The 25,978-nt window shown below is 40.1% G+C and overlaps 1 protein-coding gene across 2 annotated transcripts in view; it reads right to left on the reverse strand.

The window, feature by feature from the left end:
- Nucleotides 1-431: 431 nt before the first annotated feature.
- Nucleotides 432-25,978, reverse strand: part of LOC121727337 (transmembrane protein KIAA1109 homolog) — a 44,979-nt gene continuing 19,432 nt past the window's right edge. For both annotated transcript variants that reach the window (XM_042115121.1, XM_042115115.1), the window contains exons 23-55: nt 25,725-25,892; nt 25,228-25,374; nt 24,969-25,083; nt 24,610-24,737; nt 24,401-24,523; nt 24,068-24,211; nt 23,792-23,891; nt 23,478-23,695; nt 23,247-23,351; nt 22,609-22,873; nt 21,887-22,003; nt 21,717-21,796; nt 21,066-21,289; nt 20,593-20,778; nt 19,799-19,944; nt 11,340-11,457; nt 10,981-11,139; nt 9,743-9,884; nt 8,881-9,112; nt 8,351-8,597; nt 7,241-7,500; nt 6,804-6,975; nt 6,575-6,654; nt 6,329-6,434; nt 5,684-6,013; nt 5,117-5,316; nt 4,718-4,840; nt 4,220-4,378; nt 3,687-3,893; nt 3,076-3,255; nt 2,152-2,282; nt 1,152-1,249; nt 432-937 (exon numbers count right to left, since the gene is read on the reverse strand). In XM_042115121.1, coding sequence (XP_041971055.1) covers nt 754-937; nt 1,152-1,249; nt 2,152-2,282; nt 3,076-3,255; nt 3,687-3,893; nt 4,220-4,378; nt 4,718-4,840; nt 5,117-5,316; nt 5,684-6,013; nt 6,329-6,434; nt 6,575-6,654; nt 6,804-6,975; nt 7,241-7,500; nt 8,351-8,597; nt 8,881-9,112; nt 9,743-9,884; nt 10,981-11,139; nt 11,340-11,457; nt 19,799-19,944; nt 20,593-20,778; nt 21,066-21,289; nt 21,717-21,796; nt 21,887-22,003; nt 22,609-22,873; nt 23,247-23,351; nt 23,478-23,695; nt 23,792-23,891; nt 24,068-24,211; nt 24,401-24,523; nt 24,610-24,737; nt 24,969-25,083; nt 25,228-25,374; nt 25,725-25,892 — 5,394 coding nt within the window. In that variant the 3' untranslated portion in view covers nt 432-753. The remainder of the gene's footprint in view (nt 938-1,151; nt 1,250-2,151; nt 2,283-3,075; nt 3,256-3,686; nt 3,894-4,219; nt 4,379-4,717; nt 4,841-5,116; nt 5,317-5,683; nt 6,014-6,328; nt 6,435-6,574; nt 6,655-6,803; nt 6,976-7,240; nt 7,501-8,350; nt 8,598-8,880; nt 9,113-9,742; nt 9,885-10,980; nt 11,140-11,339; nt 11,458-19,798; nt 19,945-20,592; nt 20,779-21,065; nt 21,290-21,716; nt 21,797-21,886; nt 22,004-22,608; nt 22,874-23,246; nt 23,352-23,477; nt 23,696-23,791; nt 23,892-24,067; nt 24,212-24,400; nt 24,524-24,609; nt 24,738-24,968; nt 25,084-25,227; nt 25,375-25,724; nt 25,893-25,978) is intronic.

The following is a 25,978-nucleotide window of genomic DNA, read 5'->3' on the forward strand; positions in this document are numbered from 1 at the left end:
AATAATATTTCATAATTGAGAAAATAAACCTGCCCCAACCTAAAGACAAATTATAGCTGCATATATAATAAAATAATTCTGGTTTCGCTTTCTTCTTGTAAATTCCCAAGATGGCTACACCGTTTCTCAGTACTTTTAAATCTTGATGAAGTATAGTTACTTCAGCAGGACTGATTTATTATAATGCATGTATTTTTTGCACATTGTTATTTGTGCATCTCTGACATAGACCGATCTTAGTTTTTGTCTATTGACTTGATATAGGACTTTGAAATGACGCGCCTATATATTTTTTATATTAACATAACATGGACGTACCCAGGTGCCAGGGGCAGCCCCCCCCCCCCCCCTCTGGAAGATAAAATAAACGTCAATTTTCCTGGCAAGTGGGAATTAAAAAAGTGTTACCTCCTCTGCGCAAAATGAATATCTTTTCAGTAAGATTAATAAAAGATCAATATATCAAACCGATCATCTTCTCGAAACAGGTATGCTGCCCCCCCAGCTAAAATCCTGGGTACGCCCATGAACTATAATAGTGACAAAGGTAATTATTAGGCGGGACAGCTATATCGCTATCTCTCTCGTACTCACTAATTGGGCAATAGGCGTGTGAGCCTGTCGAACGTGTCGTTAGCGCGTTCCCGCCACTTTGGCTATGGTGGTCTAAACAGTATTCTGAGTCCTGTCAAACTATACAATTATGAGGAGGCGAGACAGCTATATTTACTGTTGCTATCTCTGTTCCACATGCTACTCTTCAGGCAGTAGACGCGTTAGCCTGGCAAGCAGCAGCGCTAGTAGACTGTCGAGCGCGTCGAGGGCGCCGCGCTGCAGCCACTTGGGTATGGTGGTGCGGGCGTGGCTGAAGCCCAGCTTCTGCAGGATATAGTCCACGCCGTACGGCTCGATGGACTTGCCCGCCCAGGACAGCAACCTGTGCAATGTTATTACTTGTTAGGAAAATTGGTCTGGGCATTTCATACGTAATTTAGTGACATATTACGCTTCTGTCAAATTCTATGGAAATATATTTTTCTAACTTTCTCGTTGTAACTCTTATTTATTTATGGATGGCAACTCGATCATAGGCACTCTATAGGCAAGTGATCCAAACAAACAATAAGTGTAAACATATTGTGTGTGGTTACCTGACTGTGGGCTCGAGATGCCAGGTGAGACAGCGGTAGTCGCGGTAGTCCTGCGGCGGCGCGGCCGGCTCGCCGCCCGAGCTGCGACTGCCCGGCATCTGGGTATGATATTATATATTATTTACATGCCTTATTGCATTAATTCTTCAAGCCCCATAAGAGCACCGGTGATCGCGACAACAATAGAATACAATAGCATTTCCTGAAAACTGTGATCGAAGTATTAAAGTAGGTTTAAGTGCATTCTTAGTTATACGCGAGTATTTTTACGCTTTGTCTCGCCAGACTATTTCCCAAACATTACAAAAAAATATAACGTCATAACGTTAGAAGAAGCTATAAGGGAGAAAACGAATTTTTAATACATAACTTTTATTCTTAAATACAATTTTGGTTTGTTTTATAGGTCAGTTAACTAAAGTTGGCACGTTCACAGTACCCACACTTATGCAATTTTACTATACAGTATGTTTAAAAATATATATGTTTGCATCATGATAAAAATTATCGTACAATCTGCGTACGATAATAATTATTATATGCTATCGTACATCGTTCGTAGGCACAAAATTATCGTATGTGGTACCATAAATATCGTACGGTTCCGAACGCTGGCCGCGCGCCGATCACACGTGACTGACTTGTGAACATCACGCTGTATTTATAAACAGTAGCAAAAGACAAAACAATAACAGCTGTCCACGCTTATAAGATAGACCGCGCGCGAGAGAGACGGGCAGACGTTTCATGATGCGTATGCAGTACGACGTCACGCCACGAATTTATTCACAGACACTACACAAGCGCAATATGTAAATGTGTTGATCGTGCCAGCTTTAGTAAACTGACCTGTAAAAACTATAATATGAATACGTGTTTGTCTTGGGGCGCCTACAGAAGTGACAGACTGGTGTCGTAACGCGTCGTACGTAACGAAGCAGTTTCCCTCCCATAAGAAGTTAAAGTCAATAACTATCACACAGTGGTTTAATATACTCACAAATCGCTCCTTCTCCTTGATGTAGCTGGAGATGAGATCGTGCAAGAACAGGAACGCCTCCGCGTCCACCGACACGAAGATGTGGTCCTCGAATTCCGTGATGAAGCTGCACTCCACTACCGGCTTCTCGTCTGGAAAGGGATGAGGAAATGTTAAAAATTACACAAAGTTTTTATTTTTATCTTGACACAGTAAAATTAGAACATATTAGTTCATTCCGTCAAATTGCATCTAAGCTCTTATTTTATGTTAACACATGGCCGTCTCTATTTTAGAATTTAAGTTGATTCTGACAGCTTCAACTGAAATCACTTGTCGACCGTGGAGAAAAAAGGCGCTGCTTGACGGCTCACTCTTTGAGCCATCAAGCAGCGCCTTTTTGATTGACAAGTTTTGACATCCAAATCGAATTAAATCGACAACAAAAAACACAACATGTATCACTGACCTCCATTATACAAGTACGCTGGACTTATTATACTCACCTGCTTTTCGTGCCTATTTGAAGCGGAATCAGCGCCCCCAATGCGGGGGAAGATAACTAAATCTGAGGTAACTTGCAAATGGCCGCTTAATCGTTAATTGTTGTCGTTACTAGTATTAGTTCCAAGTACTCTCACTACTGCTATCAGCGCCAATATGGCGACTTTCAAACGTAATTTTACGACAGATTTAGTTCTCTTCCCCCGCATTGGGGGCGCTGATTCCGCTTCAAATAGGCACAAAAATAGCTGTCATTTCAAAGGGTATCATAAGTCCAGCGTACTTGTATAATGGAGGTCAGTGATATGTATCAATGGTGCTGCAATTTAAGCAGAAATAATAAAAAAAACATCCAAATCTAGTCACACAGACATAGCACAAACTTGAACCCCCTAATAGTCTTACCCTTTTCAGTGGGCGGTTTCGGGCCCATAGTCTTACCTTTCTCAGTGGGCGGTTTCGGGCCCTGTCTGTGCCGCGTACGTAGATGCAGCTGCAGCGCCGGCAACGCGAATATCACCTCGCGCACGTGACGCTCGCTCGCCTTCGCCACCGGCCCCGCCCCGCCGGACCCGCCCGCACCCGAACCGCTGCCCTCCATCGACGGGAACGCCTCGATCGCTGCAAAGAAACGATTGGGATAAACAAAATACTAGATGAGAAATTGATTCTTAGGTGAACCTACTTATTTTGATCGGGTTATGTCAAACATAAACAAAGCCGCAGAAACACAATTAAAAACTAAATTATAGCAATGCTTGCTGTTTTACCAATTTGCCAATAAAAAAGTTACAAAATAAATAAGCTTTGTTCAACTTGTTGAATATTGATTGTGTAACTGTTTTGACTTTGTCAGTCAAGAAAATAAATTGTTTAAATGCATGTTATTCTTCATTATGTGAGAAAAGCGTAGCAGCTGCATAACTTCAGTAACTCTACCCATTACGTAGCATTTTGCTATCACTTGGTAATTTTTGTTTTCATATTTTCTAATACTATTTACATTGCCGTAAAAAACGATGATTGTCAAACGTTATGTGTAACACACTTACCATCAATCTCGCTATCAGCGAACGCGTACAGGAACCACTCTCGCAGCGTCTTGAACTGCGGCGGGAAGAGCACGGAGCGCGTCATGCGGCACACGGTCGCTAGGGACTGGTGCGCGCCCGCAGCCGCCGGCGGCCCCGCCCCCTGCCCGCCACCCGCCCCACCCAGTGACGCGGTTAGTGATTGCACCGCGTGGACTTCCAGCTCACCTGAATGGTAAAGTAAAAATTTTAAAACACATTTTAAAACGCCGTTAGTTCATGTTCAACGTTTATAAAACTTTTGCTGACGCAAAGTTGTTATTATATTGAGCCAATAAGCAGCAACCCTTTGGTTAAAAATAGGAAAAGGAAAACGACTACGCAGTACAGTGTTTTGTCATTGCCTGTCAAGTAAATTTTATTGTTTATAAGACAAGACCAAAACATTTTGTAAATATTTTGGTAGGGTTAAACACGCAAGAACTAAATAAATATAATATGTATATTTTGTAGCTTAGAATATTATCTTGTTAAATACAGATTGATACACAAACCTTCTTCGTTCTCCAACTGCTGCGCTTCTGTGGAGAAACTGAAGCAGGGATCTTTGAGGCTGAAGAGCGCCCACGACTTGGCCTTGAGGCTGTTGCCGTGGAAGCACGCTAGCGAGATGTTGGCTCCGTGCAGCTCCATCGTACCGCCCAGAACTGTGCCTAAAATTGGTATTGTTATAATTTACCCGCTATTATAGTATAATAGATGACGCTTACAATGCCGTTCCGTCGATATTTTTCAGCAGCAAAAACTACCCTGTGTTATTTTCCGTCTCTTAATGTATCTACATCAGATTTCATCTAAATCTGTTCAGCCGTTTAAGCGTGAAGAGGTAACATACTGACTGACAGACCGACTTTTGCATTTATAATATTAGTGAAGATAATATAGAAATAGGTATATTATAGCTAACCTAACCTAACTAGTACAACAAAACAAAACAACAAAAGTTGCAACAAAAATTTACAAAGCAAAGCAAAGGCAAGATTATTATGTACCGTGGTCTGGGAGCGGCATGGCGGGGTCGGCGAGCTGCAGCTGCGCTATGTACTGCAGCACCTTCTGCCAGTGGCGGTGGTGACGGAGCTCTGCGGCCGCCGGCTCGCCGCCCGCGACCGGCGCTGCGGGGCGAAATGGATTGTTGTCATACTTTTAATATACATACTGTTACTAACGAAAATCATTATTAAAATGTTTTTCAAAACAATACATTTTGTCTTTTTGGACACACAAAATGGCAAATGAATGTTTTGTTTCATAGTAGGTACGGCTATTAAAGTATAGCTATACTCTGTCTCTTTCGTACTCGACTTCATTGCGATTTCGTTTCGTTCTAGAGGAGGAGGAGGACTAATTGTTTCATAACTAGACAATACAGCTACTGAATTATTACTTACGTTCTTTCCTATCACGTCGGATGGTAGGATAACTGGAATGTAGAGAGCTGAAGACGCGCTTGCTGGACTTGAACTGCTGCGTGAAGAACTCCTCGAGTTTGAGCTGCATCTTGAGCAAGTCGGGCGTCGTGCTGCGGCTCATGAGGATCTGCAGCTGCTGCCAGCTCAGCGTGCCGTGCGTTAGGATGGTGGCCGGACGGCTAAGATTAAAATTGATTTTGATACAGAAAATGTTATCAAAAACATTGTTACATCAATATCTCATCGCTGGATATTAGTATCCAAAAATTTGAGAACAACAAGCTTTGTATAAAGTACCGTGGCGAGTTTCTCTGTTTTTACTAAGTTCACTCGGCGTAACTGGGCGGTAGCGGTCATTGACTCCCTGTCAAAAACTTGTCATTTTCTATATAAACCGCAATTGACAATAAGGTGTCAGATGTTGTCAATCGCGTCTTTGTATAAAAAATGACAAGTTTTTGACAGGGAGTCAATGACCGCTACCGCCAAGTTACGCCGAGTGAACCTATGTTAAAGGTGCTAGTGACTATAAAAGTGCATATTTACCTGCCGGTAGCGCGCGTCCGTCTCGGCTGCCAGAGATCACGGGCAGAGGCGCGAAGTCGCGACAGCCGGGCTAGCAGCGCTGGTGCACCCATGTACTCAAGACGCAGTTCCAACGCAGCAAGACGCAGCGCCGCGGCGTGTGCGGGCGCGGGTGCGGCGTGGTGAGCGTGCGCATGCGCCGCGCCGCCTCCCAACGTGATCGCCCCGCCCACTATACCGCCGCGCGCGTCCAACGCCGCGCCACCTAAAGATACTCGTGCGCCTAGGCGCCGTCCGCGAGCACTGCCTACACTAAGTCGGCCGCATGCTCCTAGAGAAGTCGACTGCCAGCTGTTGACATATTAAATGTAAGTAAAACAATTATTTTTGAATAAAAATGCATATATGAGTTATCTATATATATAAAACTCAAAGGTGACTGACTGATTGACATAGTGATCTATCAACGCACAGCCCAAACCACTGGACGGATCGGGCTGAAATTTGGCATGCAGGTAGATGTTATGACGTAGGCATCCGCTAAGAAAGGATTTTGATAAATTCCAACCCCAAGGGGTTCAAATAGGGTATGAAAGTTTGTATATAATAATACTCTTAACGCGAGCGAAGCCGCGGGCAAAAGCTCGTATCTTATATGTGTCATACCTGACATTTCCCATGACGTTGCCCATGTTCATATGCACATTAAAGCGCGCGAAGTTGACGGCAACGAGTACAAGCGTCTCCCACGCAGCGCCTCCGCTTTTGTTTTCTACGAAATAAAATAATATTAAATATTTGAAAAATCGGATTGTACAGTCCCCTTTTAGACATTTATCTTCCGATTAAAGAATAAATATGATTAAAATTATTCAACTTATATTATCAAGTAAAGAAAAATAAAACAATAACCTTTTGATTTCTGTGTATCGGTTTTCGTTTTTTCTCGCTGTGGCAGTACTGGTGAAACTGTTGAAGTGCTCTCCCTAGGCCTAAAGAAACAAAATTTTAAATTAATTCATTTACCATTCACTACCTTTTCTTTTATAGCCCGTTTATAGTCGACAGCAATAAATAGAGCAAACATAATTTTTGTGGCTTTAATGAACGGATGTTTCTTTTTATCTTTTAAAACACTTACTGGTGCGACGCATGTGACGTATGCGATGCGTGCGTGGGCGGGTCCAGGCCGACGTCGCCGAGGAAAAGGCGTCGCACGATGTTGCGGCGATACCACGCCTTCGGGAACGCCAGGATCTCGCTCAGCCGCCGCATGTCGTACTTGAACGACGCCGTACCCACGTCCACGATCGCTGGAGGTTATGTCACATTTTAAATAAATACCCCTAGCCACAAAACTTCAAAACAAACAAAGTTTTAATTAAGTTCAGTACAAAATATCCAGCAATTTTAAATTGAATTTGAAATAAAAAAGCTAACACATATTATGTTACACCTTCAAAAATTACGTAATTTAAGCGAGCCCTGTTCTTTTTGTCTTTCAAGTACTTTAGCTTAAATTATTTTATATAATAGACAAAATTACACAAAACAAAAATGAAATATTATGTTACTCACTTGAGAATCTCACGGTAGCCTTCGATTGATCTTGGTCGGTCTGGAAGTCCAACTTTCTGAATCGTGACAGATGGAATTTGACGAACTCTACGTTTATACTGAGCGAGTCTTTACGTTCGGTGTCAGATAGTGGCGACCACTGCGCCTCTTTTAGGCTGGACTTTTTGCCGCCGTACGGATGGAAGATGTACACTGAGAAGTCGGCAAGACATCCCGTCACACTCAAGCCTCCCATTGCTATAGCCGGCTCCGCCATTTCCCTGGTAATACGAAACAAAGTTATAACCAAAAAATCATAGGAGACTGCACTAGACTAAAACACGTTTCTTACCTAAAGAGCTAAACAAAAAAAGCTCTAAAAAAAGAGGCCAAGTGCGAGTTGGACTCGCCCATGAAGGGTTCCGCAGCAGTAATAATGTTTATTTTAATAAAATTAAAAGGTTCTTGATTTATTTTTATATTTCAGTTGATTTAATGAAAATTAATTTAAGGTTCACCATTTATGACGTATAAAAGAAACTACTTGCTAGATCTCGTTCAAACCAACTTTCGTTGGTAGTTTTTATAGTAATGAACATCATATATTATTTTTAGACTTAACATGCCCCTACTTTAGAAGTTAGAGGGGGGGAGGGACACAAATTTTTCCACTTTGGAAGAGTCTCTCTCGCAAACTATTCAGGTTAGAAAAAAATTACATGAGAAATCTCAATATGATTTTTGAAGACCTATCCATAGATACCCTACACGTATAGGTTAGATGAAAAAATTTTTTTTTTGTTTCAGTTGTACCTATGGGGACCCCTAAAATTTTTAATATTTTTTCCATTTTTGTATCAAAATCTTAATGCGGTTTACAGACTACATCTATTTACAAATTTTCAATAGTATAGCTCTTATAGTTTCGGAGGAAAGTGGCTGTGACATACGGACAGACAGACAGACATGACGAATCTATAAGGGTTCCATTTTCGAACCCATTTTTAGGGTTAATCGAACCCTAAAAATGGGTTCGATTGAAAATAGTTATTTTTGTGAAAATAAACTCGACAGCTGAGAAGTGGTTTATGTGGAGGCTATTTAAATATTTTAGTAGTATTAAATACATACTCATCCCCAGCTCGTTTGGAGCTAAACACGATCTGCAAGCTAGGCAGCTGCAGCAGGCATTCAACTCGAGACGCGGGTAGACAGCTGAACCGGAAAGCGGAGGGGCGCGTATGGAAGTGTACTATCACGTCGACGGGGAACGACGCGTATACGTATTGCCCGTACTCGCCCGTACCGCCCCCCTCCCCGCCCTCTACATCCGCCCCTGACACGCCCGAGTCGCGCGCGCTCCTGGCTGCTTCCGATTCTGAAATGGATTCCAATTAAGTATGGGATATTTTATAGATTATCCGTAATAATTATGATACTAGAGGTATATTTAGGTAAGTACTAAGTACCAAAGTTATTGTTACAGTTTGTCGGGTTTGTAGGTTTATAATTGTTTTAACCCCAACTAAAGAGTAACGAATCCACGAGTTATAGTTTTACACTATTTTGTCATCGGCTGTTAAGCGGCTTATCTTAATATAAGACAAGGACGAAACATAATTAAACGTTAACTATTGATTTATAAATAGTAATTTACTCACCAGGAGTTGGCATAGAAAAGGAAGCTTTGGTCGGTATCGGTTCTAACGTCTGCTCCAAGAAATCCAAAATGTGTGGACTGATGATAGTCTCCTCTGGTATACTTTCCAATGTGATCCATGCGAACAGTGCAGCTTTCTTGGTAACTTTTCTAGTTCCGGTATTGAGACTAAGATTCGGCATGGGTTGTGGTGATATTGATTCGTCTGGTACGGTTTTGGATTCATAGTGTACCTGTATAAAGTTAAAAAGGAATAAAATTGTTAAATAATAATAAATTAATAATTAGTATTCGACAATAATATTATTATCATTTAAATATCGAGTAATAGAGCGCGGCTCTTGACTCGGAGGTCATGGGTTCGATTCCCGCGTTGGTAACATGTTATTTCCAAGTTTGGTTAGGATAGTGCAGGCTGATCACCTGATTGTCTGACAAGTAAGATGATCCATGCGTCGGATGGGCATGTAAAAAGTCGGTCCTGCGCCTGATCTCTCGCGGGTGGTGTCGGTCTTCCGTCCCACTGGGTTATGAGAGTAAACGAATAGAGAGTGCTCTTGTGTTCTGCGCACACACTTGGGCACTATAAAATTACTCCTGCGTAATGACTTGGTTTCAATGAAACCGGCCACCATCACCGAAACCGGTGTGGGAGCTATTATTATTATAAATAGTAGTAGTATAAGTGATATGTTGGTGGTCAAAAAATATTCTCATGGCTGAATAAACACTGGAATGTATTATTATATTATTGATTTTTGCACCCCAGTCCTCACGCAAACTCATCACGCTGTAAATTAATTATTGAAAAGTAAGCTTGATGTGGTACTGCATAAGAGCAAATTTGCCAACAACGAACTTACTTTAAGCTGCAGGCCGGGCACGCGGAACACGGTGACATCAGGGGGCGGTGGTAGGCGCGGTCTCGGCGCCGCCCCCAGTCCGCCCGACGCCGAGCGGCCCACTCGCCCGCGACTACCACCGCCACTGCTTACGCTGCCGCTACTAAAAATTTAAGTTTTTAAGCGCTGCGCTGAACGAGATCATGTCAATGAAGCGATTCTATTGGTTCTTAAAAACACATTCCTCGCCACACATCTCTGGTGGAAACGCAACCTTAGGGTCACAACACACATATCAACTCGGAAAGGGATCGTCACCGTATCGCCTCGAGCCGTTCAATATTGTTTGTATGAAACTCTCTACTGCAACGCACACTAAGCGGAACCGTAACGTAATCGACTCGCCTCGGAACAGTCTCCGAACCGGGATGCGACGCGTGGTCAATTAGCTGCAGTCTCCGCGCTTACGGCTCGTCGTCCCCGCACTTACGTCCCTCCGTCCACCCTTGCTTCAATCTGATCTGGGGCCAGAGGTCGGCGAGCCGTAAGCGCGGCGTCGCGCGTCGCCTAGCCGTAGCCGAGTTCACGTGCAGGAGATACTGATACGCTTTGGTTACGTGCATACATTTTTTTTTATTTATTTAATTACGCCTTACGCCTCGCCATCAACCAAGCCTCAACCGTATGCACGTATTTCAACATTTTATATTTCAATAATTATCCTTTGTGCGAAAAACAATACATAGATAGCAAAAAAAGGATATGGACGCAGAACCCATAGACGGCCCCAAATTAAATAAATAAAAAAAATGTATGCACGTAACCAAAGCGTATCAGTATCTCCTGCACGTGAACTCGGCTACGGCTAGGCGACGCGCGACGCCGCGCTTACGGCTCGCCGACCTCTGGCCCCAGATCAGATTGAAGCAAGGGTGGACGGAGGGACGTAAGTGCGGGGACGACGAGCCGTAAGCGCGGAGACTGCAGCTAGTTGACCACGCGTCGCATCCCGGTTCGGAGACTGTTCCGAGGCGAGTCGATTACGTTACGGTTCCGCTTAGTGTGCGTTGCAGTAGAGAGTTTCATACAAACAATATTGAACGGCTCGAGGCGATATGGTGCCGATCCGTTTCCGAGTTGATATGTGTGCTGTGACCACAGACCTCCATTACACAAGTACGCGTACTTGTGTAATGGAGGTCAGTGGCTGTGACCCTTAATCTGGCAAAATTATACAGCTTTGCAGAATTGTAACTTACATCTTTATGTCGTCGTCTCTGACGGGATCTTTGGTGTGCAGCACACATTTACCGCTATTAATGTGCACCTTTACGTCCAACTCGAAGTCGATGTTCGGTTCCGCGGTTTTGGCTTTATTCTGTTTACCCTCCGATGTTGGTTGAGTGTCATTGGGTGTACTGCAATAAGAATATTTTGTAATAAAAGATTACCAATATGAAAAATGGTTACAAGGTGCTTTTTTGCAACTGTAATTTCTATAGAAAGACAAAATATATCGCACTATAATATTATCCAATCAATTTCACTGCATTATTGTTCAAATTAAATTAATAAAAATTATGCAACGACATACTACAAAAATAAAAATACCACATACCCGTTTTCATGTCGTCTGGGCGCGAGCGGCGGCCAGGGCGCGGGCAGCGAGCTCTGTCGCTGCACGCCGCTGCCTCCGCGCGGACCGCGCAGCGACGCCGAACGCGACGGTCCTCCACCTGACAGAATACGTGCGTGACAGTTGGTATTTAATTTATAGTGCGTCAAGAATGTCTAGGAGGCGAAACTTTTTTTTAAGCAATAGCAACACTCTTTTGACATTTGTCCCTTTGTTGTATCAATACTCTATGACATAAAATTTACAAAACAAAGATTTTCAATTTGCTTAAATTTAGTTTTACAATGTGAAAACTACATGTTACTGTGATTAATATTAATAATTAAAGTGAAAGACGTGTCATAGTGCTGAAAATTTGAAGATTTTCATTGAAGAAAAATAGTAATACGCGAAAATATCACTGAAATTCTCGCGTCCACATTTCCGATTCTGATCGCACAATCGCCATAGTAGCAGGTAATTAAGCGTTTGTTTTATCAATTTTATTTGTTTATTTTATTGTATAATGCAATTCTAAGTAGCCTGAGTAAGTATTATGTGGTATAATAAAACAACAATTTTACTTAAACCTTATGTTTACGTAAACAATGAACTGTCAAAGAAATCTATCATAACGCGCCTAATAATGATTGATACTTTGACTTAGGTGCTTTGCGTTTTTAGACGTACGTATATAAAATTCTCGTGTCACAGTGTATGTGCTTAAATCCTTTAACACTTTGATGCAGCGTAATATAATTATTGATTAAACGAACTTACCTTACGTGAAGTTCAATCAAAATTATACGAGGGGTTTGTCCGAAGATATTAGTATACCTTTTACACTGTAGTTTCACCTCTATTTGTTACCACGTCATAGCATCATTTTAGAGTCAAGAAAAAAATAAAAAGTTGTCTCTGGATTTCGATTGTCTCCATATTTTCCCGCCTCTTGTCTCTGATTTTCCGTTTCTCCTGTTACCTGCAACTCTAGAACCTTCATTTAGTTCAGAGCCAAAAATAAAATGACATCTCTTACTCGGGTGTTATCTACTGAAAACCAGGTTGGGTGGGAGTTCCTACTAATATCTTCGGACAAACCCCTCGTATAATTTTGATTGAACTTCACGTAAGGTAAGTTCGTTTAATCAATAATTATACTTCGGGGGTTTGTCCTCGATATTAGTATACCTTTTTACACTGTAGATGTTTAGAGATCAAACAAGATATGTCATTTTATTTATGCTTTATTTTCATACATATTAATCAAAGAAAGAAAAAAAAAATCTTATTTGTACATAATTTGTCTTAAGTGTCTGTCATAAATGACATAGCAAAATTATTTGAATCACCTTCAATAATAGGTCTATTATAGAAACGCGCAAAGGTAGTGGAGTTGCCTGTCCAACCTGCTGTTTGGCGAATAACATCTAAATTTACTCCTCGTTTAAATGCTAATGAAGTTGAAGCGTGACGGGTACTGTGACTAGAGAAAAACGACACATCAACTCCACTATCTTTTAACATATCCTTAATCCACCTACTTAATGTTTGACTTGACACAGGATTATATGGTTTCCTAAATGAAATAAAAACATTATTACAATATCTGAAATTAGATATTTTGTTTATATAAGCCAATAAAGTTTTGGCTGGACATATTTCAGATTTCTCTGGAAAATAAGGCAAATGTAAAATGGGTTGCATTCTTTTAGGATTAGAAGTTTTTATTAAATCAGTTATTTTTATTAGAATCTCTTTCTCGGTCATAATAATGTTATTTAAATATATTTTTGATAAAGTCTGCACCCTGTGTGCAGTTACTAAAGCTAGTAATGTTATGCATTTCTTTGTAAGTTTTTCTAATGATAAAATATCATTAGGATGTAACGACGCTAAATAATTTAAAACTATATTAGCATCCCATGTTACATTATACTTTAGCATTGATGGTCTTAGTCTGTATACACCTTTAGAAAATCTTGAAAATATCTCATTGCGCATAACATCTCCAAATATTAAAGCCAGAGCTGATTTATAGCTATTAATAGTGTTATACTGGTTACCTTTATCAAAAATTTCAGTTAGAAAATCTAAAATCATAGAAACTGACGGCTTAAATAAATCAACCTTATTTCTATGTGCATATTCACACCATCTTTTAATACAAACGTTATTTTATTATTGTTTGTAAGTATTGTCTGATAACAACGCTATAGTAATGTTTACTGCTGTTGATGGAACACCTCTACTCATCATTGCCGTCCGGATAACACTGCGACAACCAGGGTAGTTGAATTGATACTGAAATTTGGTATAACAAAACTACTTGAATCTAATTGTATAATTTCTGAGACTACTAAACTAGTAAAAAGAGGATACCAAGATTGAGAGGACCAATTTGGTACGACCATAATGCCTGTTGCTTTATCATTTATTATCTTTCTTATGGCTTTTAATATACACGCTACTGGAGGGAAAGCGTAAAAATAATATTGTGACCAATTCACTGTAAAAGCTTCAATGACAATTGCATCAGGGTCTAATTGCCATGATGCGTAATTTTCACATTTTTTATTTATTCGATTTGCAAATAAATCGATGTCTGGCAGACCAAAAGTTGAAACTATTTGGCGAAACCCAGTATCTAATATCTCCCACTCTGTATCAGGATGCATTTTTCGAGATTCCCGATCCGCAATAAAATTGTCTGCAGATTTAATATATGCTGCTGTAATGTATAATTTTCTTTCCTCGCACCATTGCCATATGTCTTTAGTTATTTTATTGAGTGCGGGAAACCGTATTCCACCCATACGGTTAACATAACTAACGGCCGTCGTATTGTCTATTCTTAATAGTATTTGACAATTATAACAATTTTTCGCAAAAATTCGTAATGCAAAATAAGCAGCTAGTAATTCTAGATAATTAATATGTTGTTGTTTTTCAGACTGTGACCATTGTCCCCCTGCCGATTGACCCTCACACGCTCCCTCAACAACGGGATGGGGGGCATCCCGTTGTTGAGGCGTCAGAATAAATTTCGCGACAAAAATTATGGTCTTTAATTTTTAGTACAGTATTGCCTATGGAATTCAACCACCATTGGATGTCAACTTTCGTTGAACTTGGGATATCCATATTATTATCGTAAAACTCGTCCTTTTCTAAATTTAAATATTTACATCTTTCTAAATCTTTTATGTGCATCCACCCGTATTCTACACCTGGACAGGCTGAAACAAGGAGGCCTATAAGTTTTGCCCATTCCCTAATTTTACACCGATTAATATTTAAGAACTTACTTAGTTGCTTTTTTATTTTCGTTCTTTTATCCTGAGGTAAACTAATAGTCCAATCGTTTGAATTTATAATAAAACCCAAATACTTGCAAGTATAAGACGGTTGTAAGCAACATTTATCTAAATTTAGAATAAATCCTAGGGCTTGTAAAATTCACGACTCGTCTTTACATTTAATTCACAATCTTCGAATGTATTACCTAATAACATTATATCAACCAAGTAGCAAGAGGATAAAAATCCACAGGACCTTAATACCTTAAGCACCGGTTTTAATAATTTAGTAAAAATATAAGGTGCCGTGCACAGTCCAAATGGTAAAACTTGAAACTCGTAAATAGTTTTAGTATTGTCCTCTTGAATAATGCAAAATCTTAAATACTTTCTTGAATTTGGGCGGATATTTATTAACATGTAAGCATCCTTTAAGTCTATTGTAGACATGAAACAATTTTTAGATACCAATTTTAAAACTGTACGCAAGTCTTCCATTTTAAAATGTTTAGTATTTATATATTTATTCAGTTCTTTTAAGTTAAGAATAAATCTCATTGTGCCATCTGGTTTTGTAATGAGAAAAGCACTTGATATAAATTCTCCAGGACAATGGTCACATTCTACAATAGCGCCTATATTTTTTAATTTATTTATTGCATAGTCAAAATTAATTTGTTCTGATTTTGATTTAATAACTGTGTAGCGTGGAGTCGACTGCAAAACTAATTTACTAAATGTTATTTTATAACCGTTAATCCATGACAAGATTTTTCGGTCCTTAGTTATCATTGACCATTCTTTAATAAAAAAGCTAAGACGACCTGCGTAGCTTACCTCGCTAGTATCATCTATCGCTTCCGTGGTTGTCGCTGTCGATGAGACGACGCGTTCCACGAGCTCCCTTGAGGCGCGTGTTGTTTCTGGGGTGGATGATTGCGCGTCATGGTTCTGGATGATGGAACTGAACGCTGGTGACGGGTCGACTGGCCTGGGAACTGCCTCCGCTTCGCAGGCGTCGATTTCCAGTTTTTTAAATGTCTCACGCCTGTATTTGATTGGTCTTTTAAATCGGTTCCCGATTTAGTGACTGCTTTAGCTACTTTAAGCGTTTCAGCGAGATTATCTCCAAATAAATACTTGGTAATTTTTGTGTTAGCCAATTGATCTTGGAGCTCTTTTTTAACTGTAGATAATGCAAAATTTCTACGAGCTACGGAATCATTATATTGCACGTCACATAAAAGACGTGTAGCGTCTACAAGTTTTTGTAATAATTCCTGATCGGGTGAATCTCTAGAATTAATAATTTTTGATGTGATCTTGCTCATGGCTCAAACAAGAAATAACAGTTGCACCACTTTTTTGACGCCATTGTATTGCGCAATCACGTTTCCGTGATATTTCTGAAAACGTGGCCTTCATTTCCGGTGCCGCTATTAATTGACAATTTTCGGGTATCAAATATTTTTTCGAGAAATCCACGCGTTCCTCTTTTTTTAAACCAGATATTAAAACGTAATTTAATCTTGTTGCCAATTCAGGATTAATTTCCGGTCCATAATTTGTAATAGAATTAGGATCAATGCCCAAAACTTCAACAAATGCCGGATTCAAATCCGTATTTTGTTTTTCTACAACGGATTGCTCTTGAGCCCCGAAAGTAGATGGAATGGCTAAAATATCCTCGTTAATCGTCTGTTCCAGATTTTCAGTTGCAGAGTGATAATCTAAAAATAGAAATGCATTTTTTTAACTACCCTCAATGTTTCTACGCGGCGAATAATCTTAGAGATTATTATGAATGTAATAATTTTTAAATGCGACAAATAGTCCCACAGACTATTCTGAATGCAAAATAAATGTAATATTGCGCGAATAGTCCTACAGACTACCCTGAGTGCAATAATTTAAAATATGCGCGAATAGTCCTGCAGACTACCCTGAATACAATTTTAGTTAGGGCAGGCGAGATAATCCTATATAGACTCCCTGAATTGCCCTTATTGAACTACCCTCAATTTGTCAACGCGACAAATAATCTTACAGATTATTATGAATGTAATAATTTATTAATGCGACAAATAGTCCCACAGACTATTCAGAATGCAAAATAAATGTAATATTGCGCGAATAGTCCGACAGACTACCCTGAGTGCAATAATTTAAAATATGCGCGAATAGTCCTGCAGACTACCCTGAATGCAATTTTAGTTAGGGCAGGCGAGATAATCCTATATAGACTCCCTGAATTGCCCTTATTGAAGTACCCTCAATTTGTCAACGCGACAAATAATCTTACAGATTATTATGAATGTAATAATTTATTAATGCGACAAATAGTCCCACAGACTATTCAGAATGCAAAATAAATGTAATATTGCGCGAATAGTCCGACAGACTACCCTGAGTGCAATAATTTAAAATATGCGCGAATAGTCCTGCAGACTACCCTGAATGCAATTTTAGTTAGGGCAGGCGAGATAATCCTATATAGACTCCCTGAATTGCCCTTATTGAACTACCCTCAATTTGTCAACGCGACAAATAATCTTACAGATTATTATGAATGTAATAATTTATTAATGCGACAAATAGTCCCACAGACTATTCAGAATGCAAAATAAATGTAATATTGCGCGAATAGTCCTACAGACTACCCTGAGTGCAATAATTTAAAATATGCGCGAATAGTCCTGCAGACTACCCTGAATGCATTTTTATTTAGGCAGTGAGATAATCCTAACGACTCCCTGAATTGCCCTTATTAAAATATTATCCGTTTTGTAACCATCCATGTGTCACTAAAACAAAATGCAAACTTACCGTTAACATCACGTTCACCTGAAGTGGAACTGGATGACGAAGATACGCTCGAGGACGAAGAGCTAGATCGCCGAGATCGCCGTTTTATCTCATTTTCTAGCCACTTTAACTTTTTAACAATATAATCTAACGACTTCTCGTTTTTGCGTTTAGGCATTTTGAAACCAAAATTAGTATGAAAATAATTTTTAAAGTTAAATTTTAGTGCGTTCGTGGCAAGCACAAAAGTGAATGAAGGTTCTAGAGTTGCAGGTAACAGGAGAAACGGAAAATCAGAGACAAGAGGCGGGAAAATATGGAGACAACTTTTTATTTTTTCTTGACTCTAAAATGATGCTATGACGTGGTAACAAATAGAGGTGAAACTACAGTGTAAAAAGGTATACTAATATCGAGGACAAACCCCCGAAATATAATATTATAATTATTACGTTTTATATTTACAGGTAGCAGAAAAAGCGTTTAGCGAAATAACCGAAATGACTGGGAGAATTTATGCTATCATTTTGAAAAACTGAAAATAAATACAAGGAGTGGGAATTAACCCTTAATTAGGATATCCTAAATTCAATATTGAAGAGCTGATTATTGAAGATGAAAGTGCCTCTTCACTGTGACACCACTGCTGTACTACATGGACCTAGAAAGTGGCGATGATTCTGTTTCCGGCTGCATTATAGAATATTATTTGGATGATCATATTTTATTAAAATAACAAAACCCAGTTTTTCACTTATTCATTTTTTGTATTTTCTTAAATAAGTCGTTCCATAATAAAAAAGGAGTGAGCTTCTCTCAGCTCTCACTGGTCATCAAAGTAGCTCTGCAGCTCTCAGGGAGAGGGTACTTAAATAACAGTTGTTATAAATTCATAATAATATGTAGCACTAGTGACTAGATGTCCCGGTGAACTTCGTGTCACTTATAAACCTTCCCTGGACTTCCAGGTATATTTAAAAAGACTAAAATTAGCCACATCAGTTCAACCGTTTAATCGAGTTATTGCATTTTTATATAGTCCGTCAAGAAAGTGAAGAAATCAAAAAGTGGCAACATCGTAGTGTCATTTCTTTTTAGGGTTCCGTACCCAAAGGGTAAAAACGGAACCCTATTACTGAGACTTCGATTTCTATCCGTCTGTCCGTCTGTCTCCAGGCTGTAACTCAAGAACGGTAATAGCTAGAGAGTTGAAATTTTCACAGACTATGTATTTCTGTTGCCGCTATAACAACAAATACTAAAAACAAAATAAATTAAATATTTAAGGGGGGCTCCTATACAACAAACATAATTTTTCAAACATTTTTTGCTCGGTAACAATGATGACAACAAGTAGGCACTTGAAATTTTCACATAGGCCATAATTATAATATGTGTTATTTAATAATTATTAATAATCCCCATATAAAAACACAATTTTGGCTGATTTTTGCTCTATAACGGTACGGAACTCTTCGTGCGCAAGTCCGACTCGCACTTGACCGATTATTTCTTAGATTGATTTGAAAGGGATGACACTACGATGTTGCCACTTTTTAATTTCTTCACTTTCTTGACAGAGACAGACTATGACATATACAAAGATTATAATAGGTAGGTACTTTACATAGATTGTTTCTTGTAATGTCGTAAATTAAACACACAATATAAGTACATCATAATTATTTCAAATTTTCTTAACTACATAATATATATAAATCATAATATTTACAACGTGTTTTTAAACTGTATTTAATATAAAGTATCAAAATCTTTTATAGTGACTGGATACAGTGTGGCCATAAGAGGCCACACCGGAAACAAGTGGCGATTCTATTAATGTCGTGACTTTTTTGACGGGCTATATATCGACGAAAGTTTAATATTATGGTAATCGAAATGGCCCGATAAGGCAATAAGATGAAAATCGATTTTAGTACCATTGAATTCTGCACCCGCACGCACACATTCGCACGCGGTACAAAAATTAGATGCGTTATCTTCGTCGGCTAAGTATATCGAAATTATTTTTTTTAATCAACGATTCACCTTTTTCATAGCGCCAGTCTATGTTAATATGCATTTACCCAACTTACCTTGAAAACAACATTTTGTGTAGCTCCAGAAATTTAACTTAAGCTACAAAAACTAACCAAGCCACTAGACCACGAAGGTACTATCAGAAAACATGATTCCTAGGCAGATTGGGGGACCTACGTAGTTTGGTCGCGTTACGTCAAACCCAGCCGAACGATTACAATAAACATTAATTTGAAGTCAATTTGCGGAACATGTGTTCCGACCAAATGACGTTGGTCTGTCAACTGCCTAGGAATAAATTTCCTCGATGGTACTTACCAGTAAGAGGCTCGCTCTCCATGGAGCTCCAGGAGCTGTTCTCGATAATGTCAGCGAGGCGCCGTTCGTCGTCGGCCAGCAGCAGCGTTTCACCGGAGTCCCCCGCGGTGCCCGTCGCCAGTAAATTTGGCAGTGGCTCCGACACCCTGTATGTATGTGACATTTTTAAATTTTATTTTTATTTCAATGGCGATGTCAGATGGCGGACCTAAGTAATTTGGTCGCGTTAAATCAAACCCATCCGACCGATCGCAATTAACAGCTAACATTAAATTGAAATAAGCCGACCAAATGACGTAGGTCCGTCACCGCCTATGAATAAATTTCTTCAATGGTACTCATCTATCAAGCATCTTTTACAACATTCTAAACTAGGACAATTATATACGTGATAAAAATACGTTAAAAATTGTTTTTAAGCTATTTGAAAGGTCTCAGGAAGAAGGCAGTTGACATGGATAATGGTGGGACAGGATAGGCTAGGCGATTACATATTTTGCCATCGGTTTAGCAATAACTGGTTGTTGCTTACCTGTTGCAAGATACTTAACCGCCGGGCCTAGACAAACGGCAAGCGATTATCGTAAACGCTAACGCCAACGCCACAAAACATATGGAATTTGACATTTTGAAGAAATCGCATACATTTTGTTAGCGTTTACGATAACCGCTTGCCACTTGTCTACTAGGGCAGTTCAGAGCATTTTGTCGACAAGATGACAAAACTTATCGTGTAATAAACCCCTACCATCCCTTGTTTGTAATTTTTAAACCGAATTATACTTAGCACTTACATTATACTAGGATCAAACGAGTCCCTTTCGGGCGGCGTGTAGGGCGCGTACGTGGAGTACGTGTAGGGTGCGTCCAGCTCGGGCGGCGTCGCGAACGACTGGCTGCGGTTGGAGCCGAGACCGAGCTTGCCTTTGGTGATGGACGACGCACGCACGCTCTGCCGCCGAAGTTTCTGGATCATGTCCCTGTTGTAACAAGAAGTGTTATATTATGTAGACAATGATAAAATTGGTTTACCATTTTATTCCATGAACAAAGAAAATGATATTATCTACGCGTGCGGAGCCGTAGACAAAAACTAGGCAGTATATAAATGTTCATTTATTAATCAACTGTATACATGTATCTAATACACGAACATGTCTGAAGGTAAACTATAGATTCGAACTTAAGATATTTTATAGTAAATATTAACAGATACGTCAAGTTTACTTAAAAAAAATATAATAACCGGGTGCAAACGTTATCTGACCTGCGGAAGTCCTTATACACGAGCGCCTCTAAGTCTCTCATGCGTCGCAGCTCGTGCTGTACTGTCGCGTGGCTCGCACCCAATGAACGTAGATCGCTGATGATGCGCGCCTGCTCTCGCATCTCCTTCTCTATAAGCTGCGACCGCTGGCGTGCGTCCAGCGTACTGTCGAACATGAACGCCGGCAGCTGCTCCGTGTACTTCCGGCGGAAGACTATGCTCTCCTGCAGGGAGTTAAAAGAGGTTAGGTAGAAGTTTACTTACGAATGGTAATTGTTATTTTACCGTTGAACAAAAATACTTTCTATGAACAAAAATACTTTCTATGAACAAAAATACTTTCCATGAACACAAATACTTTCTATTTAAAAACTATGGCAAGTAATTTTTACAGGAAAAATGTTCCTGAACTTACGCCATTAATGTCAATTACAAATTTGGAAATTGCTTAAAGAACGTCAGAGGGACCCTACATACCTTTTGCATCGCTACGCCACTTCCAATAATATACGTCTACGATTTAAAATTATAATAAGAGTACAAATATCCGCAATAAGGGTGCTTTCAAGGGTAAAATTACTCCATTATTTTAACTGATAATAATAATTTATATTGTTGACTTGGCGGTATCTTAGTCGAGTGTTAGCTTACCTGAGAATCTTTACTTGTATCGGCCTCATCGTCTAGATCGCTTTCGTAGTCCATTTTTAATGTGTCTTCTTCCTCAAAACCTAAGAAAAGTGGAAGTATTAGGTCTCCAGATTTAGCTTATATAGCTCGTTTAAACAATTCTATATAGACTATGGATGTTTCCAAATTACCTGTCAGCATAGTTAGCGTATGTCCCAGGGCCGACAGTTGTTTGCCAACGTTTACGTCCAAGTGAATGTCTACGCCCTCCATCTGCCACGACACATTTAGGAACCATTTTGCGTTTTCTGTAAAAATTGTAACAGTTTAATAAAGTAACACTGCAATGTAATTTATACGTGGGAGAGCCATGCTTCGGCACGAATGGGTCAGCTCGACCGGATAAATACCACATTCTCACAGAAAACCGGCGTGAAACAGCGCTTGCGTTGTGTTTCGCCGAGTGAGTGAGTTTACCGGAGGCCCAATCCCCTACCCTATTCCCTTTCCTACCCTCCCCTATTCCCTTCCCTTCCCTACCATCCCCTATTACCCTATTCCCTCTTAAAAGGCCGGCAACGCACATGCAGCTCTTCTGATGCTGCGAGTGTCCATGGGCGACGGAAGTTGCTTTCCATCAGGTGACCCGTTTGCTCGTTTGCCCCCTTATTTCATAAAAAAAAAAATGTTGTAAACTAGAATACACTACTATAATTCCATTAACTAATACTAAAATTATGTTGTCCTATCATCCTAAAGTTTTTAGTTTTGTAGCGTTATCACACTGACATGACATATGAGCATGAGCTGACTGATATACTATCTCACCCATCCAACGACAATGTGTCATGTGACATCATTGTATCGCTTTTTCACAGTTCGCAATATTAGTGTGCTAACACACGCAACGTACCATTCTGTTTAGCAGCCGTAGTACGACTGCACACTTCGTACGTGCCCTCGGACACGCAGCACACGTTGATGCACGCTTCGCCGGGGTCCGGCTTCCAATCGTCGAGCGAGGCTTCGAAGTCGTCAGCGAAGCGGAGACAGAGGCCCACGAAGCGGCCCTTGCTGACGAGCGAGCCGGAGCTGCAGGCGGATATGCTGGTGCTCTCGAGTGTAACTACGACTGCGCCGCGCGAGTCCGGCTCGTACATACCGCGACCCCAGGTACTCTATAGTTGGAATTATGATTTGTTAATTAACTGCCGCACTCAGAGACGAAAATTAATCTTATATCTTTAAACGAGCAATTCTTGTATCTATATATATAAAAATGGATTTTCAAATGTGTTAGTCGCGCTAAAACTCGAAAACGGCTGAACGGATTTGGCTGATTTTAGTCTTAAAATGATCGTGGGAGTCCGGGGAAGGTTTTAAAGTGACACGAAGTTCACCGGGACAGCTAGTATATATATACGTTATCTGTCAAACTCTTCATTAAATTGAAGTGCAGCAGTGTAATATAAACTAGCTAAGTCAATGGGCTGGATTTAATAAAGACAATAAAATTGATAAGTGTTAACAAATATAATGAAGCTAGCTTACCATGGGTGGTTGATTCAGAGGCAGGCAAATGCCGATGTCGTCTACATTCAGTTGGAGAAATAACGTACTGAGATGCGGCGTGGACATTTGTGACGTCAGTTGCACCTTAAAAACAATATTTAGAATAAAGAACATATTATACTTTTAACTACATTTTAGAGCATGAATATTTTTTACAAAGCTTAATTTGGTTATAATCGTGGTCCTTAGTAAATACATAAGAAATATCACCTTCTCAAAAACTTGTTGTGTTGCAGTCAATACTTCTGTGTTCAAGTTCAATCGTTTCTCGTTCCAGTACTCGTAAGCATTTTTGTAGTTTAGCCACACAAGGATCGCCTTATCAACGGCGATGGGTTGGATGTAAATGAGTGGTCGTTTTAGGGTTATAAGAACCACTTCCTTGTCTTCGTCGCAAACTATCTCGTCTTGGAATGCATTTCGCATTGCTGAAAAGGGAAAATTCGGTTAAAATCTGTCCCACAACATTTTTGGGACACAAAATATTGAAAAAATATTTTTATTATTGTAAAAATATTACTTACATATTCGAGTGTTGAAGAATGCGTACTGTTGGAATTCTGGTTCTGCTTCCTCGAACATGGCGTTTCGGATTAGTTGACCGAGACTTAGGTTCAATTCCACCTGTAAAATTTACACCACTTTAAATGAAACAGCAATTTATTTGTGTGTCAGAAAGGCAGGAGCAACGACATATTTATGTTAATATAAATTTCAAAGTGCTTACTGGCTGTGCTTTTCTCTGTATGACATGCCATTCACTACACGGTAGGCAGCTGGAATAAAACTATATGTTATACCTGCGCGCGCGCAAACAAGCGCAGCTGGTGCGGGCCGGCGGGCTGCGGCACGTTCTGCACGCGGTTGGACAGCTCCAGCTCCACCGCGCCCGTCTCCAGCCGCACCGCCGAGTTGCTGGGCGTCGTCGCTGTCAGCTGGATGCGCTGTACATAACAATGAATAGTCAAGAAATCAATAAGCAGTTAAGGCTTATTTTATTTGGTTGGAGTATATCAATTACTGAAAGTCAGTTGTGGTTTGTCGGCTGGCCTTCAATGAAAGTAAAAATGTACTGCGAAAACAAAAAGGAAGATAATTATAATAAATGCATAAAAGTGTGGTATTTTACAAACCTTTATCCTTATAAGAAGTGAGAAGAGTATTCTGCTAAAAGCAGACGACGACGTGTCGTCTTCATTCCAGAGAGGCACAGGCTTTTCGCCGCCGTATACTTTTTGGACTACTTCATTTACTTCCTAAAACATGATATAAGTCAATAATATAAGTTTTTAAAACAAATATCTATTTTTATTTCAAGGAGAAATAGCCTTAATTGTTTTACCTTCATGAAAACCTTTTGCACGAATACAAGATGGTTGAGTAGATCAGTAGAGAGCGTGTGTTCGAATAGACCGATATCAGCGGTGGCTGAAAGGTAGCGTCCCGCACGCAAAACTACGCCTTCTGGAGCTGTCGACCAAAAAAAACCGATATAAGATTTTGCCCCACTTGTGCTAGTCTGTGTCATCGCTCACGATAAGAATAATTTATTTATGAAAGAGAATGCTCGATATTTTGACAAAATATGTTAGTGAAGTAGACATAAGAATACTGTACAAGCAGCTCTAGATCATTAAGTCAGAAGAACTTAATATACCACTTTTTATTTCAAAGTACGCACGTGTACGTAAACTGGCGTACCTGCGGAATCTGGTTGCGGCGGCGGCGCACCCGGCTCACAGTCCAACACGCGGGCGCGGCAGGACACGGCCGGCAGTGATACCGACGCCGCAGCGGGAATGTTCGCCTCCGTCACCTAAAATTCAATGTGACCTTATTAATGAGTAAGTATTTAATGAGTTAAAACTATAACTTAGCTTATTTTTTTTCCGCTAAGGATTATTTATAACAAGCTTTTAAAAAAATATTTCATAATTAATATTGTTACTAATCATCTAACCTGCAGTTTCGTGACGAAGCTGAGCGAGTGGTGCGGCAGGTCGACGGTGAAGTGAGCGCGCGCCGCCGTCACGCCCGCACTGTGCACGCGCTCCATCTTGTACTGCGCCTGAAGCGACGGCAGTAGAGCCGCCGTGATGCTTAGACTCTGTTGAGTTATAATATAAATTATAATATGGTATAAATTAAAATGGCTCGTCTGCTTCCAACATTAGCCGACGGATCCGGAGACCGCAATAATCGATAATAAACTGCAGCGGAGCAACACGATATTTCCCGTTCTATAGTACTGACATAATGTGTCACGTAGCCGCACCGCTGGCGCGTTATGCGGTTTACCTCATGTGATTTCATAAAAAGAATCGTCGGTCGGAAGGTCGTATGGTGACGAATCGCTTCGCTGCAGTGTAGTTACGCTTAGTATATCCTCATTCTAAAGCTAATAATAATATATTAACTATAGCTTGACCATGGTATAGAAATAACAACTGTACTAACTTGCAACATGACGGAGAACTGCAGTTGCAGTGGCTGTATGAGTGGATCGGGTCTCGGGGGCGGGGCGCGGCGCGTGGGGGGCGGGGACGCTCGCTCCTCCTCCTCCACCGGCGCCGCAGTCGCACCCGCGCGGGACATACGCGAGGAAGTACGTGTTACGCCCAATTCCTGCATAGTAACATTTTTAGTACACAATAAGCCATTATATATTTATTTATTTAAAATTGAGTCTTTATACAAGTATGTCGATTCAT

The sequence above is a fragment of the Aricia agestis genome, chromosome 1 (genome assembly GCF_905147365.1).
Source record: "Aricia agestis chromosome 1, ilAriAges1.1, whole genome shotgun sequence".
NCBI classification, from domain to species: Eukaryota; Metazoa; Arthropoda; class Insecta; order Lepidoptera; family Lycaenidae; genus Aricia; species Aricia agestis.